Consider the following 23,055-nt stretch of genomic DNA (forward strand, 5'->3'; position numbering starts at 1 on the left):
ATTTTATCATCAAATCTAAAGCTTAGTTTTGTTGGATATAAGATTCTTGGTTGAAATTCATTTTCTTTTTATGATCTCCTGGTTTTGAGGGTCTGGGTTGAAAAATCTGCTGCGATATGAATTGGTCTCCCCTTATATGTGGTCTGATTTCTCTCTCTTGTAACTTTTTAGATTCTATCCTTATTTTGTATATTAGACATTTTTATTATAATGTGCCTTGGTGTTGATCTGTTGTAATTCTGTACATTTTGTGTCCTGTAAGCCTCTTGTATTTGGTTCTCCAATTTGTTCTTCATGCTTGGGAAATTTTCTGATATTATCTCATTGAAAATATTGTACATTCCTTTGGTTTGAAACTCTGTGTCTTCCTCTATTCCAATAACTCTTAGATCTGTCTTTTGATGCTATCTTATGATTCTTGGATGTTCTGTTTATGGTTTCTACCTTTCTTCACTGTGTGGTCAACTTTATTTTCCAGATTGTATACTTTGTCTTCATTATCTGACATTCTTTCTTCCAAATGATCTAGTCTGTTGGTTATGCTTTCTATGGAATTTTTTATTTGGTTCATGGTATCCTTCATTTCAAGGATTTCTGAGTGCTTTTTTTTTCAGAGTCTCTATCTCTCACTTGAAGGTATCTTTTGCTTGCTACCTGTATTTGTTGTCTTATTTCATTGTTGGAGTGATCAATTTTTGTGTGTACTTGCACATTTAGGTCATTCTTAAGTTCACAAATTATTTTAATTATGAACCTTCTGAACTTTTACTCTGACATTTCATCAACTTTGCTGTTGGTTTGTTCTGTTATTATAATGTCCTGGTTTGTTTGGGGTCCTTCCTCCCTTGTTTTTTCATGTTGTCTGTGTGTCTTCCTTTCTTTCAATGTGGATCTGAGATATTACAGTTTACTTCCTATATTCTTGTAGTACCTGTGCAAATTGTGTGTACCTCACCTTGATGTTGGGCTTGCAGACTCTGCTGGTGTCCCTCAATAAATGCTATTGCTTCCTGGATCTGGGTTCTGGGTTTGACCTCCTGTGATAGTCTGCTATCTGCTGGTTGAAAGGGGGCAGTGTTTTGCCAGAGGCTAGGTTCAGGCAGGTGTCTGTCCCTCAGGGGGAGTGGTGAACCAGGCCTACTGAGAGCCTGGATCCTGCGTGTCCTGGTGTGGTCAGTCTGTGATGGATCTTATCTCCCATGGTAGTCCACTGGTCAGACAGGGCAGTACTGCACCAGAAACTAGGCTCTGGTGTGTGTCTACCCCACTGGGGGTGGAGTGGACTGGTCCTGCTGTGTGCCTGGGACCCAAACAGGCCATTTGGGTGGATCTTGTTTATGTGATTATTAACATAGTAGATGCCCAAAAAAGTAACTGTTTCATTTAATACTATAAATTGTTTGTATTGTTATTATCTGTCTCCTCCTAAATTGTGAAGTACTAGAAACATTCAAGGACACTCTAAGCCTCCAGGGTGGAAATTCTACTGCCTCAAAAATCAGACAGTTGTATTGGTAGACACAAACAACATGAAAAAGCAAGGGAAAAAATCACCTAAAACAAAATTCAAGAAAAGAATCCACTGATGCCACAGTGAAAGAAATGTCAGATAAGGTGTTTAGAATACTCATAGTTAAATTGATCTGTGAGATAAAACATGATGTAAGAAGTGACTTTAGGCAAAAAATACAGGAAGCAAGATATCACTTCAATAAAGAGATATTTTTTAAAAATCAAATGGAAATACTTGAAATGAAGGAATCAATATGTCAAATTAAAAAATAATTGGAAAGAAACCATTACCAGAAGACTAGACCACATGGGAAATAGTTTTGGGCAATGAAGACAACATATATAATCTTGAAAATAAGGTTGACCATGGAGAAAAGATGTTTAGAGGCCATGAATAAAATTTCCATGAAATATGGGACAACATGAAAAGACCAAACTTAAGATATATTGGGATAGATAAAGGCTAAGGGATATAAACTAAAGGAATGCACAATCTTTTCAAAGAAATAATATGTGAAAATTTCAAAATACTTAAATATGAAATAGAAAACCAAATTTAGGAGGCCTACAGTACCCCCAAATATACAAAATTACAACAGACTCACACCAAGGCACATTATTATAAAAATGCCTTAGATACAGAATAAGGATAGAATTTTAAAGGGTGCCAGAGAAAACAACAGGTCATAATTAGAAACCAATCTGGATTTCAGGTGATTTCTCAGTCCCTCAAAGTTAGCAGGTCTTGGAATACTATATTCCAAGCTCTGAAAAAAATGGATACCAACCAAGAGGACTATATCCACCAAAATTAAGCTTCAGAATTGATAATGAAATAAACTTCCATGATAAACAAAAGTTTAAAAAATCACATCTAGAAAGCCTGCAGTATAAGACATATTCATTAAGATATTTCATGAGGGGCTGAGGCTGTGGTTCAGCGGCAGCACACTTGCCTGGCATGTGTAAAGTTCTGGGTTCAATTCTCAGCACTATGTATAAATAAAGATTTATTAACAAAATAAAGATTTATCAACGAAAAAAATAAAATAATTTTTAAAAAGATATTTCATGAAGAAAAAAGTGAAACATAAAAGTGAAAACCAGCAAAGAGATGAACTATGTTACAAGAATAGTCAATCAAAGGAGAGATATTGACATCTATTTCATTCTTGAAATTGTTAAGTGTTTGTTTGCTATATGTAGATGCTCCATTGCTTCATGCATGAATATTTATGACTGTTAATGTCTTCTTGATAAATACTTCCCTTAAGCATTAAGTAATAGCCAGAAATAAATCAAAATGACATGGAATAAGAATTATATCTCAATAATAACATTAAATGTAAATGGCCTAAACTCATCAATCAAATGACATAGACTGGCACGTTGAAGTGTGAGCTAGCTGGCAAATTAAAAGTTTGAAATAATATTTAGAAATACAGACAAAAGACACAGAAAATGGGTTCACAGCTAGGGCCTGGTGGGTTGAAGGATCTCATGGATCTGATCTCTAAAAAAGATAGAAAGTCCACCAACCTTTATTTTATAGGGGAACACATCAAACATATTCATTGTTAGGAAGGGTTCTTTAAGATAAACAAGAGGTGAGAAGCTTTGGGAAATTTCTGGGTCGGGGCCTTATCACTTGCACAATAATTCTTCCTCCTCTAGGCAGCTGGTGCCTCAAGGCTGTTCAGACTAGGTGCACACAGATATCTCTTTTACCCAAGGCAAGGAGACATCTATATTCAAAGCTGATAAACTCATAAATTCCATGCCAGGCATGGAATCCACCCCATTAACAACAGTTGCCTCCTAATGGGTATGTCTGTCTACACCTTCACATGAAACGATTTCCAGATTTGGCAGTCAAGCTGTCCAAGGATATGGAGTTCAAAGCAATAATTTATTTTCCACTCCTGACAACATATCAAAATTTCTGAAACAAAATGAAGGCAGTTCTAAGAGGAAAGTTTGGTGCATTGAGTGCATTCTTTAAAAGAACTGAGAGTCACCAAATAAATAACATAACATTAAACACCAAAGCACTAGAAAAAGAACAAATCAACATCAAAAGCAGTAGAAAACATGAAATAATAAAAATCAGAGACAAAATGAATGAAATTGAAATACATAATACAGTTCAAATATTTGATGAAAAAATTTTGTTCTTTGAGAAAATAAATAAGATTGATAAATCCTTACCCAAGCTTATAAAAATAAGAAAAGAAACTCAATTTTCTAAAATTGTGATAAAAAAAGGAAATATCAACTTGGACATTATTGAAGTACAGATGATAATCAGAAACTGTTTTGAAAATCTATACTCCAAAAAAAAAAATAGAAAATCATTAAGACATCAAAAAATTTCTAGAGACATATGACCTACCTAAATTGAACAGAAAGACATACAAAATTTAAACAGATCAATTTAACCAATGAAATTGACAACACCATAAAAAGCTACCAACAATGAAAAGCTCAAGACTAGATGGATTCTCACCTGAGTTCTACCAGACCATCAAACAAGAACTTACACCCATACTCCTCAAATTATTTCATGAAATAGAAAAGGAGGGAAACCTTCCAAACTCATTATATGGAGCTAGTATCACCCTAATACCAAAACCAAAGACACATCAAGAAAAGAAAACTTTAGACTAATAAACCTGATGAAAATAGATGCAAAAAATTCTTAATAAAATACTGGCAAATTGCATATAAAAACATATTTAAAAGATAGTGCACCATGATCAAGTGAGGTTAATCCCAGGGATGCAAGGTTGGTTCAACATATGGAAATCAATAAACATAATTCATCACATTAATATACTTAAAAACAAAAATCATAAGATCATCTGAATAGATGCAGAAAAGGCTTTCGACAAAATACAACACCCCTTCATGTTCAAAACACTGGAAAATCTAGGGATAGTAGGAATATATCTCAACATTGTAAAAGGTATAAATGTTAAACCCAAGGCCAATATAATTCTAAATAGAGAAAAAATAAAAGCATTCCCTCTAAAACTGGAACAGAACAAGGATGTCCTCTTTCAACATATTCAATATAGTTCTTGATAGTCTAGCCAGAGGAATTAGGCAAAAGAAAGAAATTAAAGGGATACGAATAGGAAAAGATGAGCTTAAGTTATCCCTATTTGCCAATGACATGAGTCTATATTTAAAAGAGCCCAAAACTCTACCAGAAAAATTCTACAACTTATAAGTGAATTCATCAAAATAGCAGGATATAAAATTAACACCTATAAATCAATTGTGTTCCTACACACTAATGATGACTCAATTGAATGAGAAAATAGGAAAACTACCATGTTCACAATAGTTTCAAAAATAAAAAAATAAATAAAATACTCGAGAATCAATCAAACACAGTAGGTGAAAGACCTCTACAATGAAAACTAGACAACACTAAAGAAAGAAATTTAAGAAAACCTCAGAAAATGGAAAGATCTCCTATATTCTTGGTTAGGCAGGATTAATATAGAAGAAAATGGGCCATACTACTAAATTTGGTACACACATTCAATGATATTCTAATTAAAGTTCTCATGTTGTTCTTCATGAAAATAGAAAAAGCAGTCATGAAATTCATTTGGCAAAACAAGAGGCAGAATAATAAAAGCAATATTTAGCAAGAAAGGTGAAGCTGGAAGCATCACAATAACTGACCTTAAATTATATTACAGGGCTTATAGTAACAAAAATGACATGGTATTGGCATAGTGACAGACATGAATACCAATGGAACACAATAGAAGACACAGAGACAAATCCATATAAATAGTTATCTCATCCTAGACAAAGGCACCATAAACATACATTGATAGCCATACATTCAATAAATGGTGCTGGGAAAACTGGCAATCTATATGTAGTAGAAAGAAATTTAATCCCTATCTCTCACCCTGCACAAAATTCAACTCAAAGTGGATTAATGACCTAGGCATTAGACTAGAGACACAGCACCTACTACAAGAAAATGTAAGCCTAACCCTCCATCATGTTGGCTTAGGAGTAACTTCCTCAAAAAGACTCCTAAAATGCAAGAAGTAAAATCAAGAATCAATAAATGGGATGGTATCAGACTAAAAAGCTTCTTCCCAGGAAACAAACAAACAACAACAACAAACAATCCAGATCATGAAGAAAGAGCCTACAGAATAGGAGAAAATCTTTGCCACCACCTCAGAAGGAGCCTTAATCTACAAGATATATGAAAGACTATAAAAAAATCACAAAAACAAAGCTGAATAATCTAATCAATAAATGGGCAAAAAAACTGAACAGGTATATTCAAAGAAGAAGTATGATTGGTCAATAAATATATGAAAAAATGTTCAGTATCTCTAGCAATTAGAGAAATGCAAAGGAAAACTATACTGAGATTCCCTCTAACTCCAGTCAGAATGGCAATTATCAAGAATACAAGTTACAATAAAAGTGGGTGAGTATGTGAAGGAAAAAAGTTCACTCATATATTGAGAGTGGGAATGCTAATTGGTGCAATGACTATAGAAAACAGTATGGATATTCCTCAGGAATCTTCAAGTGGATCCACCATTTAACCAAGTTATCTCACTCCTCAGTATATATCCAAAGGATTTAAACTTAACACACTACAATGGCACAGCCATGTCAATATTTATAGCAGTTCAATTCACAATAGCTACACTATGGAACCAACCTAGGTACTCTTCAACAGATGGATTAAGAAAATGTGGTGTACATACACAATGGAATTATACTCAGCCATAAAGAAAAATAAAATTATGCCATTTGCCAGTAAATTGATGAAACTAGAGACTATCATGCTAAGTGAAATAAGCCAATCCCCAAAACTAAAGGTCAAATGTTGTCTCTGTTGTGTTGATGCTGATACACAATAATGGGGGTGGGGGTAAAATTTCCTTGGATTAGAGAAAGGAAAATGAAGGGAAAGTTAGGGGATAGGAATTGGAAAGACAGTACAATGAATCAGACAGAACTTTCCTATATGCATACATGAATATACAACCAGTGAAACTACCCAACATGTACAAAAAGAATTGGATCCTACTTAGAACAAGTCATACTCTATGTATGTATAATATGCTAAAATACACTCTACTGTCATATGTGTCTAAAAAGAATAAATAAATAATGAAATAAAGACAGATTTTTTAGTAAAAAATAAGAATATAAAGACCTGGAAAATACTCAACCTGCCCATGTCACAAAGAATGGAAAGGGATTTTTATAAACAAACACCAAGATTGTAGCTAGGAAAATTTGTTGAGGATATTAGTATGAATAGAAGAAAATCAGTTGATATTTATTAAGACAATGGGAGAATGAACCCAAAAGGTATTTTAGAGACCTCTAAATTTGTTCCATATTTCACCAGTCCAGAATGCTAGGGCTTTGGGGCAGAATGGTTTCAAGACTTGGCTTTCCAAATTCCATTTCAATTTTCTTTCACTAACAACTGTGTCACAAACAGGTAGAGGTATGATTTGAAAGCCATATGTATTAAACCATAGAAGCATCTATGCAGTGCCATTGCTAGGAGTAAACATTTACATGCATATGGCTAACTGCATGTAAATTTAAAATGGTGTTCTATAGGCTGGGGGTGTAGCTCAGTGGTAGAGCTCTTGCCTAGCATGTGTGATTCATTGGGTTTGGTCCTCATCACCAGATATAAATAAATAAATAAATAAATAAATAAATGTCCATCAACAACAACAAAAATATTTCACAAAAATAGTGTTCTAGAGAGCCTGGGGGTAGAGACATAGAACTGCCATAGGGACAGTATCACAAAAGAGAACTGACTCAGTCAAAAATTTAGTATGTGTATATTCCAGGTGCTTTAGGGCCAAGATGGTCTCTCTAAGAGCAGAGTAGGGCTGTTCAACTGATTTTCTTCTATTCATTCTTTTCATCTTACTTTCTATTGAATTACAAATTCAGTCTAATGAGGTGAATTATATGTAGGTATTACTTCAGAGAAAACTTTTTCTCATTTTCTTCTTCACCATTTAGTACTTCCAACCAAAGTTCATAAATCAACATTGTCAATATTTTTCAAAACATTCAGAATATTAGCCTTATTTTTAAAATATGGAAAAGATATTTCAAAGTTTAAAAATTTCTCTATACTAACCTAGATTTCATGTGGAAGAACTGATATTTGAGTACAGATTTCTATGATTTTAAACCCTAAGAATTTAGCCACTTAGCAGTTCTGCAGAAAGATAATTCTAGCTATGCCAAATTATGTACTGAAAGAACATATCTCTGTCAGAACAAGAATGCTCTGTGGAACACTACTTTATTAAGCCTGATCATATTTAGGAAGAATTGGTTAAGATGTTTTATGCTTTTTTATATTGAAATCTGTATCAGTCTGGGTAATCTGGGGAGAACAGAATAAAAGGAGAGAGAGAGAGAGAGAGAGAGAGAGAGAGAGAGAGAGATTGATATTTTAAGGAATTGGCTCACAAGCTTGTGAAGACTGGCAAGTTCAAAATCTGAATAGTAGACCCAGGGTAGAATTGATGCTATAGCTCAAATGGGAAGGCAATTGTTGAGGGCCACAGACAAGTCAAGATGGCGCCTGGCACTTTGCCAGGAGGAGTGGTTTGAGAAGTAATGCCAGCGACCCATTAAGAAGATGGAGATTCCTTAATGACTGACTGCTGTGTCTAGATTATGTCAATTAAGTTAAGCTGTGTATAATTATTAAGATGATGAGGATTCCTTAATGACTGATTGCTGTAACTGGATGATGCTAAATTGAGTCAAGCTGTGTATTCAGTTATGTATATATACCTCTGCTGTCCTACAATAAAGAGGCTCCCGCTGTTTCAATCTTCACAAGTTGCTTGTCACCCCCCAGTTATTTTGCCCAGCCAGACTGCAGCAGACAATTTGTTGGAAACCTTTTCTTTGGAGAAGGTCAGTCATTTTCTCTAAAGTTTTAAATTAATTTGATACCCCCATGCCCCCATACACATTAAGAACAATAATTCACTTTACCCAAAATGTGTTGATTGATAAGTTAATCTCAACTAAAAAGTAAATACATTTACAAGAACATCAGGACCTGTGGGTCAGCAAATATCTGGCACTGTAGCCTACTCAAGTTGACACGGTAAACTAACCATCATGAGATCAGTACATTTGACTTTACTACAAATAATAGTGGGGCATTTTTTATCTCAGAGAAAATAAGAGTTTATGAATTAAAAAATCTATTTCCTGAATTTATCCATTTGTTGCATAGCACACATATAGTTTTGGAGGTTCCAGTCCATGGTTCACCAATTCATTTGGGGCCTGTGACAAGGGAACAAAACACAGTGGGAGTGTTGCAGAGCAAAACTGCTCATATCATAAGCCAAGGGCCAGAGCTGCATTATACCCTGTGAGTGCAAACCCTCATTGACCTAAAGACCTCCCACTCAGGCCCACATCTCAAACTTTTTACCACCTCCCAACAGTTTCACATTGGGGACCATGCCTTTAGCACATAGGTCTTTGGGGGGACATTCAAGATCCAAACTATAACCCAAATGAACTTCATGTCCTTGCTCTTTATAATTAAAGTTCAATTCCTTCAGTGTCATTCCTGGACAAGAAACAGGCATGTTTATGCTAAAATTTTTGACACTTTACTGAGCACAAGTGGGTAAGCTAAAACTAACAAGAGAGCTAAGAATTTTTTCTTTAAACAAATTCTCCTTTCCAGGCATGTAAATGAATTGTAATCTGTAGGAGGATGACTTTCAGTATTGGGAAAAGAGCAGCATATCTAAGACTTTTAGTTTCATTGTGTTTGAACACATGAATACTTTTAAAGAAAAATATACTGTGACACAAATTATCATTTTGATACTCATATAAGTCATGAAGTAATTTATTTTTTCTACTCTTATGAATAAATAATGCAATGAGAAATTTGAAAGGGGCTCTTTCAGTGTAATTTGCTCTATAAATATGAGCTGTTTTTATGGAGACATTATAAAGGCCACAAAGTCTTTCTTTCATGAAAAATTTCTTCCCTCTCCTGGCTTTAGAGTTTTGTTTTCATAGTAAATTTTTATAATTTCCAGATATGTGGTGTCAAAGGGTCAATTAGGCACAAACTAAAAAAAGAGTTAAGGAGTCAGTGAATAGTTGTCTCTCAATTAGTCATATATTCAAAAGTATTTATTTCTTGACAAATCCAGTGATTACCTTCTAATAAAGAAAGTGCAACTTCATCACATATCACATAATAATAAATCATTTCTGCACCACTCTGGAGAAAGTAAAACATGTCAGAATCTAACAAATTTTGTCTCCAACTTCAGAAATAATGAAAATTAACTTTTTGGATTGTATTTGTTCTCCGTATCACCAGTTTCTCTGAATCTCCCTCTACTTGATAAGATTCCTGAATAGGAAGTTAATGGTGTTCCACATGAAACCAAGTGAAATTTAACCTATGCATTGGATTAATTGCTTTCTTATTTGTTAAAATATTATACAGTTAATCTGGGGAACATTAGTGAAATATCAGTAACTTGCTATTTTAAAAAATATTTTTGGTTATAGATGGACACAATACCTCTATTTTATCTGTCTATGTATCTATGTATGTATGTATCTATCTATCTGTTTGTTTATTTTATGTGGTGTTGAGGATTAAACCCAGTGCCCCACACATGCTAGGCAAGGGTTCTACCACTGAGCTACAACTCCAGCACTCACTTTCTTATTTTTTAAAGATGAGAAGGGGAGCACATTTGCTTAATATTTTCTATTAAGATTTTAGTATAGTCTATCTATTGGAGAACAGAAAAAAAGCACTAGAATATGCATTTTATAATCCTTAATCAAATTTCAGGGTTAATAAAAATGCCATATATAATTGCATATTTAATGACATTGTACCGTTTGAGAAATTTCAGTATCCTAGGATTCTCTCCATTAAGCCAGAGGGAAAATGAAACAAGGAGTGAGGTTATTTTGTTTCACAAGTATTACCACCATTCTCCATAAACGTATATAACCTGGATCTCCTCAGATTGCACAGATATGTCCTTAGGTGGCTTTTATATTAAATGACGCAATGGGACTAATGTGGAATAAATAAGTACCTCTTTCATTTTACATGGAAGATGCAAAATAAATGTTTGAAAACATTACACTATTGTTCAACATTAAAAAGTGACTGAAATGAGGTTTAATTAATAGAATTATATTAAATGTGTTGTAAGAGTAAATAAGAAAGTAATAAATCTCACAGAACTTTACCAGCAAAAATTGTATTTTGCTCTATATAAATTTAAAAACCAATTTAACATAAAATAAAACCTTTGATTTTTGGTTAATGAACATACACAATAAAATGCACTATTATTTCTCATAATTATTTTATTATTATCTATATTAATGAATAAGAAAACATGCAATACAGAACCTTAAATAGAACATTAATACACATTTGCCGCTGGACTACATACTGCCATCCTGGGCCATAGAATATCCAACCATCTCACATCCAAAGCATGTTTGGAGCTGCCTTGAGATACTGTTCACTTTCAGATACTGTATGATGTCACAGAGGAGGAATCTTCCAAAAACACAAACATAAATACATATTTCATAAAATTCCAAATATTTTAAGTAAGGACAGCATAAATTTTACACATTTTATTCCTAAAAGCATCACATACAATCACTACACAATTGCCTTCATTTTTTTCATTTGTGCACACACATTTTTTTGAGCAGCCTTTTCATTTCTACTCCTGCTGTTGTCAACTTTCACTGATTTTAAAAATCATTTCTATGAAAAGCACAAGGATGGTTAGTATAAGAAATCTAGTGTGAATGAATACTTTAAGGCCTCTGCATGAAATTTCTCCAGTGTGGCAATTGGCACATAATATAAATGGTTTGTATCTAAATATAGCTCATTTTCTCTTGCTTCCATGTTTTCTAGGCAAATTGAGCTAGGTGAAAATAGCCAAAATTGTATCTAATAATTGTGAGAAAAATTTACCTTAATATAAGTATAAATTTGGTTGGCAAAAAATATGAAAGATGAAAAACAAGAAATTATAATCACAGTGGAAAACAAAACAGAAGAGAATAAATAAATAAAAACCTAAACATGTAGATTTTTACAAGTGTCATAACTATAAATTTGGTTGGCAAAAAATATGAAAGATGGAAAACAAGAAATTATAATCACAGTGGAAAACAAAACAGAAGAGAATAAATAAATAAAAACCTAAATGTAGATTTTTACAAATGTATTTTAGGAAATATATGCACATTTCAGCCTTAATAAAGACAAAAAAATGTTAAAATATTTGTGAGTAAAACCCACTAAATTTCTAAATTTACCCAAGACTGAAAAGGTGTTTTTGAGTGTGATGAGATTACAATTTAAGGACTGCCCAATCTGCAATTTCTTTTTAGTCCATTTTCCCCATTTTAATGAAAGTGTGTGACAAATATGAGTTTGGGAAGGCAGACGCTCTTCATAACTGTCACCATTACACAATAGCACTAATCATTTTATAATAATTTTTTCTAATCAAATTTACATAATTAAAAGTAAAATGTTAAATTATAAAATGAGACTATGCAAAATGTACTCTCTAAGTTTATTACATGGTTGGTATTATATGTAAAAGCTAGTTTTAATACACTGACACAATATTAGTAAAACTTGTTCAAGAAATGAATGTGTCTATATTTAGCATATGAGATACAGTGACAGCATACTTACAAATGTGGTATATTAATGCTATAACTAGAAAATTAATGATCAAAATGTAGGTTAATATGGCCACAAAACAGAATAACCAATATGGCTGAACATTTGTTACAGTATCAAATCATTCAATTTGAAATTCTAATTTTAAACCAAATTGGATCTTTCTTTTTTCTGAGGGAAACATTTCTTGATTGATAGTAAAGTAAGACATTTTGCAGTTTTATAACTACATATTTTGCATATCAGAAGAGCCACCTGTGAGCTTTGTCAACTTATAGCTCTGTCCATCCATTCAAAGAAAAAAATTGTAAGGTGATGAGAAAGATCTCATCAAATCTGAAGCCCAGGAAGTTACAGTTCTCCAAGGCCAGACTTAGTGGAAGCTTAGAAAGAGAATGCATAGGGGAGAATAACTGGGCTCACACCCCTTGCCTCTTTGGCTATTCCCAGCCTGCTTCCATTCAATTCCTCTCTGGTACAAACCCAGAAGAGGGTGCCCAGTTGTTTAATATTCTAAACACAATCTAAGTCTGATTACAAAATCAGAGTTAGAAAGGGCAATAAAAGCATATTTGTTCATTCCTATATTCCTAGGAAAGGTATCAAAACTTTACAACTTTTTAGACATGAGCTTTTAAGAGCCTTCCTAGTAAATCCATATTTTGCACTATCAGAAAAATTTCCCAAGTTATACAACTTTGATTTCTGTTTTTCATTAACAAGAGAGTAATCATTGGGATTAACAATAAAATTTTAATAATTTTTCAGCTTCTCTTTTTATCTACTTTGAAATTTGAGCATGTATAGATCACAACTAAAGTAAATATTTAGAGAGGAAAATGTGGAAGTATTTGAAATACAAGAAAAAAATCTCACACAATCTGCAATTTTTGAAAGGAAAAAAATGTTCTAAAATCTACTGGAAGCACTGATTTTGTCATTCTGGGTTTCTTTATCTTCCCCAGGTTTAGATTCTTCATCAACAATAACAATAGCAACAACAATATCAACACATACACTTGATCATATTTCAATAAACGTTCAAATATTCATGTGCACCTGGAAAACCAATATGCTCCAAATCACTTGGAACACTAACACACACAAAGGAAGAAAAAATAGTTCTAATTAATTTTAAAATTCACTAATTAAACTCTATTAGTTAAAAGTTAAGAGGTTATTCTATACACCAACTCAAATACAATTTAAACTGTTTCACAATGGGAACAATATATATTCTCAAAACGCTACTTAACCTGCAGGGCACATGAAGAGAAGCTTTCTCAACATCCAGTAGAATCCTTCACCATGAAATTATACATTTACCACAGTTTATATTACAACATTTACACACTGTTTAATCATAAATTACATATCTTCAAGTTACACATTACAAAGTCTACATCTAATTTAATCAACAAGAAATATTGACCCTCCCCCCCATAAAAGATTAATGATCTCTTGGTTTAGTGTGATACTGAAATAAGACATTTTCTTGCTTTTGTTATGGAGGAAAGTTAACTTGGTGATGTTTCTGTTAATTTATGAAATGTGCACATAGAAGATAATGATCAGCTGAGCCGGTAAAACACAGAAAAATAAAGAATAGACAACAGAAGGAAACTACTGTTTCCTATGAATACTACTGTATTCTTTGCTTAGAAGGACATATTCTGTTTCATTTGAGATTTTGTTGGATTTTTTTTTGTGTGTGTGTGTGTGTGTGTGTGTGTTATTGGAGTATTTCTTAATTACCCCAAGTAGCAGTCATGAACCTTATTTCTCCCTCTGCACATCTGCTGGAAATTCTCTAATGTAATACTATCAATGTAGATTTATAATTACGTATATTGAAAAGTTCCTTTCTGACTTTCATCTTGTTAATCAGTGGTTTTCTTCAGTAAATTGAGCTAGTATGACAAAAATCCCTTAGTCTTATATGTTTAGTAGAGGGTTTTATCTACAGTTTCCTTTGTTTGTTTTTTGTACTGTACATCTTTTGGAACAGCCTATTGAGCTGTCAGATCATCATTTAAATCTTTCTGATTGTTTCTACCAAAGAGTAGTTTACAACAACAGCTTTAAATCAACCATGCATTGAATGCATCTACCTTCCTTACGATTTTTATATACAAATTCCAATTAATGATGGAATATAGGCTTAAAATGGCAGATATGATATTATTTCTGATGTACATTACACTACCTACAAAGGTACACATTTTCTTTTTTTAAAAAAAAAATAAGCCCTTTTTGGCAAATAGTTGCCTAATATGGGCATATTATTGCACTTTAATGTCTCGAACTCTACTAAAGAGTAGAGAAATAGGTTTATAGATCTGTACAGATTATAAATTCTGTTTGGAAAATGTATATACAAATTATATCAATATATTCTTGAAATAAAGGTAGAAAACATAAAAAAAGTGACAGACAAAACTGTAAGAGCTATTTACACAATCTAGTGTAGATTTTTGAAGATAGAAACACTAATAACAAAATATTAGAGACAAAAAATTAACAAAATTCAAATTAAAATGCAAACAAAAATTCTATAGTACTTATACCTTTTAATGTTATCTGAACCAATTTTAGATAAACTAAAGATAAACTTGGAAAATAAGATATTTTCTAATTTTCCATTTGCTACTTACTGAGTCCATGAAAATCAGAAAGGAAGAAATCAGTAATATTGCACATGGTGGTAAAAAATGAAAAAAAACAGTACATCAGAAATAGTATACACTACATATTAATTTTTGTCATGATAAGCCTTTCTGTACAAAGGGATGTGAATTTTTAAATTTTGTTTCATTTTAAAACACATTCTCAATTAAAAATTTTAAATTTATTTTTTAACTTTTGACTAAGGGTCTAGCTCTAGTCTTTTTCCTGGTATCTGTTTCTATTTACAGAGCTATTTACAAACCTAGCAATTTGGAATATTCCTTGAAATTGGATCTTCAACTTTGAATATATACATCTGTCTGAAAATGTGAAATAGCTATTTTAACTTTACAAGGGATGTTCTTCCATAATGGGGGAATCACCCCTAGAGGGTCTGGCCTGTTGGCCTGGTGTGAAGGTCGTCAAGGGAATGACTTTAATTGAATCATCCTTGGTATGAAGTCTTTCAGACATAGTGTAAAACTGAGATCTAGCACTACCTTGCACTCCCTGATCAAGAGAATGCAGTCCATCAGCTCCAGCACCTTGCACCCAACCTTGCTGCAAACCCATTGGTGGCTGGACTTGGCTGCTGCGGTGGAGAGAGGCAGCCTGTGGCAGAGGTGGGCTGCTGCGAATTGCAGTAGCCTGAGCCAAGGGAGGGCTGTAACGGAGGGCTGAGGCCTGTGTGGGGGGTGGGCTGTGGTGAAGTCCAGTGACCTGTGCTAGAGGAGGACTGTGGTGGAGAGCAGAGGCCTGTACTGGTGGAGGACTGTGGCACAGAGCGATAGCTTGGGTCACTGGAGGACTGTGGCAGAGAGCAATGGTCTGTGTCACTGGAGGACTGCGGCGGTGAGCAGATGCCTGTGTCAGGGGTGGGCTGTGGCATAGAGCAGAGGTCTGTGCCTGTGAAGGGCTGGAATGGGTCAGAGAAGCTGGCATCCAGCAGGCATCAGAATGACCCAAGATGAGACATTCTTGAGTGCAGTTGTCAGAAGCCTCTTCCACAGTTGGTTGCACAGTTATTTCTGCAGCTGTTGGGGTGGGGGAAACAAAAAAATAAAATTTATATTACAAAAGCATATTTTTATTATCTACTTAAATCATATTGTTACATGAAAACTTAGCAATCTTTATATAAATACATCAGAGACTTCCAGTATTTTCACAGTTGTTACCTAATTTGTCAGGAAATAATTCCTAGAGAAACATAAATATCAAAGAGTGGGTGGATGGGATTTTATTTTTATAATTATATTTGCTCTGTAAAAGCAATGTAAAGAATGAAAAGACAAGATAAGCCACATACTAAGTGAAATAATTTACAAATCTTTTGACAATGAATTTGTGCATATAAAAGAAAAACAACACCAATAGTAAGAAAACAGAGAATTCAACAAATGGGCAAAAGATATTTATAGACACACCACTATGGAAGATGTAAATATGTTTGATAAGCATATAAAAAGGGGGCCTTACAGTATGGGATGCTAAAGCAATTCAAATTAAAACTACAAAGAGATACGCTTACAAATCTGTTAGAGTGATTAGAAAAAGAAACTAATAATACCCAGTGCTAACAAGGATTTCTGGCAATAGGAATACTCCAAGATTGCTGGTTGAAATGCAGAATGGCATAAGAAATTTCCATCACAATCTGTCAGTTTCTTAAAAGGAAAACATACACTTTTCAAAATAAGAATAAGCCGAGCACATGTGGCACTCGCCTATAAACCCAGAGACTGGGGTGGCTGAGGCAGGAGGATCACAAATTCAAGGCCAGCCTCAGCAAATTAGGAAGAACCTGTCTCAAAATAAAAAAGAGAAAGTGCTGGGAATGTAGCTCAGTTGTATAGCCACCCAGGGTTCAATCCCTAGTACAACAACAACAAATAGCAACCCCAGTCCTACATATTTACCCAAATAACTTAAGTAATTTCAAACTTATGACTTATGCTAATGTAGAACCATATAGGTAAAGGTTGGAACCAGTTTACTAATAATCACCCAGTGATAAGTGGGTTAACTGTGCCACATTTGTATAATGAAATACTATTCAACAATAAAAAGAAACATATTAGTGATTGCCAGAACAACATTCATTTCACTGAAATGAATATTAAGAGAAAGAAGTTAATTTATAAAATATGTTTATGTTATATATTTATGTAACATTATATAAATGATAAAATGTAGGGATAATACACAAATCAGTGGTTACCAGGGGTTGAAAATGGAGGATATCTTGAGGAATACTGACAACAGAAGGAAAAGTTTAAAGTACTGAAACTGTTCTCTATCATAAGATGATTCCATGCATTTGTCAAAAAATGCTAGAACTATACAACATGAAAGAGTTTTACAGTATGTAAATATAAAAAGTACCTATGAGCACTTTGCAAATACTGAACAATTATATATTTTATAACTCATCCTTTACCTCCTCTATTAGGTTCAGAATTTTATATAAAAAGGTATTCTGATCAAGTTAAACAGTACTGGAAATAAATATCATATATTACCTTTGTGGACTTATTGTTTGAATATTTTTAATACAAAGTTATCAGATTTAAAACATAATTTTAAAAAATAATGGTTAGATTAGTAAAACTATGGAATATGGAATTGGTTTATTTACATACTATAACAATCCAATAAATTAAAAGTTATATATGACATTCAATCTTATACATTTTTAACTCTACAAAGCATTTAAAAAGAGCAATTTTTGTTTTGGTACATGATATGAGGAGAAGAATAGCGTAGGGAGGATGAATTTGGTTTATTAGAGAAAGAAACTATCCATTTATTTCTTCTTATTTTCTTAATTTCTATTTGCAGCAATATAGTTAATTAAATTTGAATAAAATTAGTTATATTAAATATTAAAATCAGATAATATCTAATTAAATTCAACTAATAGTTAATTAATAGTTAATTTTGAAATAACTTCAAAAATGATTAATATAATTTCCTTTCAGACTCTGATCCCAGAAAAAATACTTTTCAATTTTTTCTGTCTTTGCATGTGTGCTGAGTGATAAAAGCAATTCAGATTCTTGTGCAGAGTTTTAAAAGTTAAAGATAAAGGTACAAGTTCCCATAAGTTCTCAACAAAATATGAAGTCCAGGTGGTGTCATTATACTTATTGTACTTACAATCAAAACACAGAAACTATGAATGTAATGCACTCCACTATTGTCATGTATGTAAAAAATAATAATAATAATAAATTACATCATAAATAAAAGAATGAATTTTCAAAAACTAAATAAAATAAAATAAAATAAAAACACAGGGCCATAAAGAACTGAATCTCATTTAAGATTAATTTTCTCCATTAGACAGCCATTTACTTTCCTTTTAGAGAATACTACAAAAAGGGTCCTGATTCAATTAACATTTAAAAATGTTCTATACTCTTGTACAATTATGTCTGATAAATATTTGGGAGGGTGGAGTTTTATTTAATTTAGATGATATTAAATCATAAAAGCAAGCATGGAAATATATGAACATATGCATTACTATACTTTAAACACAATTTAGTTTCTTGTTTATCAGAAAAGCAACTCATCTGATACCATTAAATTTTACAACATAATACATCATAGTATCCACATTAAGCAACTTGCCTACATATGATAAAGAAATTGATTAAAATTTAATTATCACTTGCCGCAGTGTGGCTGGGCACAATTCAGGAGCCACTTGTCAAAAGAAATGAACTTTATTTTTAGAACCACACACGCCAAACAAAACAGCTCCTCAGGAAAAACCTTCAGAGCCCAACTGCCACCACTGGCTTCCCACAAGCCTCTCCACCTCCCCCACTCCTCCTGCTCTTGAGGCTGATTGGCTGGGTCGTGTGGACGGAGCCAAAAAAGTCCCCCAATGAGCGGCTCCGTGGTCTGAAAGGGCAGAGAAACAGCCCAATGAGCATCACCGCAAAGGAGCCAATCAGTTGGCAGCTAGAAGTTGCTGGGGCCGCTGTGAGCCAATCATCAGCTGGCAGCTGGAAGTTTGCTGGCAGCTGGAAGTTTGCTGGGGCCCCTTCGGCTGTGGCTCTCAACAATCACTAGCAGAGTGAATGATTTATCATCATTAGATTTATTGAAATATAATTCATATCTAAAAGTGCACCAATTTAAAATGAATAGTCCAATGGTTTTTAGTATATTCATTGAGTTATAAAACCATCACCATAATCAATTTTGGGACATCCTTAAGATCTCCAAAATATCCCTAATATCCATAAGCAGTCACTGCCCATATTCTCCCCAACTGGTAGCCCTATGCAACCAAGAATTTACCTCTGTCTCTATAGATTTGTCTTTCTGAATATGTAATTTAAATGGGAATTTTTTCAGATTCTTTGATGACTGATCTGTTATATAATGCTTTTAAGATTAATCCATATTGTAGTAGTATGCATTAGTAATTCAGTTCTTCCAGTTGCTCAATATTTTCCTTTTTATGGAGATATCACATTTTATTTATCCATTCATCAGTTGATAGACATATGGGTTGTTTCTACTTTGGGCTATCATGAATAATGCTGCTATGAATATTATGTGAAAGTTTTGTGTGCTGGGTCATATGTCAACTCTGTTTAACTTTTGAGGAAATGTTCAATGTTTCCCCAAATGGACTGCACCATTTTACATAAATATCAGAAACACATGAGGGCTCCAATTCATCTAAATATTTGACAACACTTGTTATTGAATTATTTTTTTATTTATAGTCATCCTAGTGACTAAGAAATAGTATCTAATTATGGTTTTGATTTGCATTTCACTGACTGCTAATGAAATTGAACATCTTGTCATGCACTTATTTGTCATTTATCATCTTTGGAGAAATGTCTATTCATATTTTTACCCATGTTAAATTAAGTTGACCTTTTTATTGTTAAGTTGTGCAATATATTTCTAGATATAAGTCCCTTATATAAAATTTACAAATAGTTTTCCCCATTCCATTGTTTATTTTTTTCAGATTTTTTATGATGTTCTTTTGTACTAAAGTACAATACTCTTGAAGTTAACAAAGATTAATTCATCTTTATGTTGTTTCTTGTACTTTTGTGTCAGATCTAAGAAAAAAAAAATGCTTAACATGGACACAAAAACTTACCCCTGAGTTTTCCTTAATAGTTTTAAAATTTCAGTTCTTAAAACTGATTTTCATTTGGAATGACTTTTTTAGTGCATATTGTATGGAAGGGGTTCAAAATCATTCTTTTGCATGTTGATAGACAGTTGTCACAACGCCATTTGTTAAAATGTGATTCATTTCCCATTGTTTTTTATTGGCATGCTTGTTGAAAATCAATTGACCATATATAGGAGAGTTTATTCATGAAATGTTAATTCTATTGCACTGATACATATGTATTTCATTATGCTTGCATCATACTTACTCAGATGTTACAATCTTGTGAGATGTTTTAAAATCAGAATGGTTAAGTCATCCAACTTTGTACTTATTTGTTTAAAAAATTCTGGCTATTATAGTTCCCTTGAATTCTCATCGTTTTTTGGATCAGTTCCTCACTTTCTACAAAAATCCAGATGGAATGTTGATAAGGATATGTTGACTCCTAAGATGAATTTGTGGAAGACCATATCTTACAATATTAAAACTTCCAATCTATGGACATAGATGTTTTTCCACTTATTTAGATTTTAATATATTTTACCAGTATCATGGAAGCTTCATACTAAAAGATGTCTATTTTTTAAAAATTTATTCCAAAGTATTTTATTTCACTTTATCCTATAAGAAATGAGATTGTTTTTTAAATTTATTTTTAGAAATTTTTATTGTTAGAGGATAGCAATACATTAGATTGTTTACATATTGCTTTCAATAGCCTACAATCTACTGAATTCAATCAATAGTATCTATAAGTTTTTAGTGTATTTCTTAGAATTTTTAAATACAAGGTTATAACATGCAAACATATGTAGTTTAAGTTCTTTCTTTACAATCTGAGTGCTTTTTTATCTTTTTCCTGCCTAATTTTCATTGCTAAAATCTCTAATATATTATTTAATAAATGTGGTGAGAGCAAACATCCTATCCAAGGATTTTGACAATTATTTCCTAATTTCTCTTATGGTTTCTTCTTTGATGGATTTATAATTTTGGGGAGTTATTTAATTTCCATGTATTTACTAATTTTGTAAGTTTCTTTTAGTTGTTAATTTAGAATTTTATTTTTTGTGGTCAAAGGAAATATTCTGGATGATTTTGATTCTTTCAGTATTTTAAGACTTGTTTTTTATCCTGGAATATAGTCTCTCCTGGAGAATTTCATGTGCATACTTGCAGAGAACGTATGTTCTTCTCTTGTTGGATAAGTGTCTATTAGGTCTAGTTGGTTTAGTATGCTATTCAAGTCTATTTCTTTTTGATCTGCATAGTTGTTCAATTTATTATCAACATTGTGAAATTGATATCCTTATTATTGAATTTTTAATTTCTTTTTTCAGTTCTCTCGATGTTTGCTTCCTGAATTTTAGGGCACATTTTTTAAGTACATAGATGTTTGTAACTGTTATATATTCCTGATAGTTTTATCAGATTGTTTTGACATAATAAAATGTTCTTTTTTTTATTTTTAGAAACCTTTAATGTCTTTCTTGTCTGGTATTGTGTTTGTGTTCAGCTATCTTCAGGTTACTGTTTGCGCAGTGTATCTTTTTGCATCATTTTACATTCAATGTATATGTATATTTGAATCTAAGGTGTATATAACATAAGGATATATTTGGATATTTTTATTCATTCAATCTCACAAAATATTCTTTGTTTTGAGGTGATTAGCCTACTCAACTTTTAAAATTAATATATATATATATATATATATATATATATATATATATATATATATATTTGTAGATGGATAGCATGCCTTTATTTGTTTAGCTTTTTTTTTTTTTGCAGTGCTAAGGCTTGAACCTGGTGCCTCACACATGCTAGGCATGAACTCCCACTGAGCTGCAACCCCAGCCCAATCCATTCACTTATTATTACAATTGATATAGAAGATTTGTTTCATATTTTTGCCCTCTCTATTCCCCCAATATAGCTTTCTTTAACATTGGATAACTATTTTCTAATATAATATTTTAATTCTCTTAAAGTTTTTTTCATTATTTATGTGTGTATGACTGGATGGTAATTTTCTTATTGGTTTTTAGTGTTTAAAATTTCAATTATCAGAATTAATTCATATTTTTATAAATTAATTTATTAATTAATATACATTATGAAAAACTTTATACTATTATCAATACATTTTTATTTATTATAAAATAATACAATCTGCACTCACTCTTTCTTTTTTGTAAAATATGTTAAAATTAAACAATGCACCAGGTGCAGTGGCCCATGTCTGTAATCCCAGGAGGCTGAGGCAGGAGTTTTGAGAGTTCAAAGTCAGCCTCAGCAAAAGTGAGGAGTTAAGCAACTTAGTGAGACCCTTTCTCTAAATAAAATACAAAATAAGACTGGGGATGTAGCTCAGTGGCCAAATACCCCTGAGTTCAATCCTTGGTACCAAGAAAAAAAATTAAACAATGCATTGCTATAACCATTACTTTATGTATTTGTCTTAATGAAATTGTGATAAGAAAAGGTGAATAAGTATGTAATTATAGACTTTTTTATAATCTTTCTGTTTGCAATTTCTGGTTCCCTTAATTTTTCCTGTGAATTAGAGTTACTATCTAGTGCCATTTCCTTACATTAATGCTTTGTTTCTCTATCTACCTTTTTGCTATTACTTCTGTAATAGGCCCAATTGATATTCTGCATATCAATCCTTTATCAGATATTTGATTTGCAAATATTTTTCCAACTCTGGAGGTTGTCATTTTACTTTGTTTACAGGGCCCTTCATGAATAAACTTTCTAATTGTGATGCAATCCGGCTTATTTATTTTATCTATTCCCAAAGAGAAATTGTGAAACTAGTAGAGATTAATTTAGTAAAAGTTCAAAATAATAAGCATAGCAAAATAATGGGGTTCAAATTATCTACATTAAAAAAAAATTCTCCGGGGCTGGGGATGTGACTCAA

At 32.5% G+C, this 23,055-nt stretch overlaps 1 protein-coding gene across 7 annotated transcripts in view; it reads right to left on the bottom strand.

The window, feature by feature from the left end:
- Positions 1-15,310: 15,310 nt before the first annotated feature.
- The window catches only part of Pcdh11x (protocadherin 11 X-linked), a 621,240-nt gene continuing 613,495 nt past the window's right edge, over positions 15,311-23,055 (bottom strand). For 5 of the 7 annotated variants that reach the window (XM_077107263.1, XM_077107260.1, XM_077107259.1 and 2 more), the window contains one exon: positions 15,311-15,996. In XM_077107263.1, coding sequence (XP_076963378.1) covers positions 15,311-15,996 — 686 coding nt within the window. The remainder of the gene's footprint in view (positions 15,997-23,055) is intronic. The other 2 variants (XM_077107262.1, XM_077107261.1) reach the window with 1 other exon arrangement.

Source organism: Callospermophilus lateralis, chromosome X, assembly GCF_048772815.1.
Source record: "Callospermophilus lateralis isolate mCalLat2 chromosome X, mCalLat2.hap1, whole genome shotgun sequence".
Taxonomy (NCBI): domain Eukaryota; kingdom Metazoa; phylum Chordata; class Mammalia; order Rodentia; family Sciuridae; genus Callospermophilus; species Callospermophilus lateralis.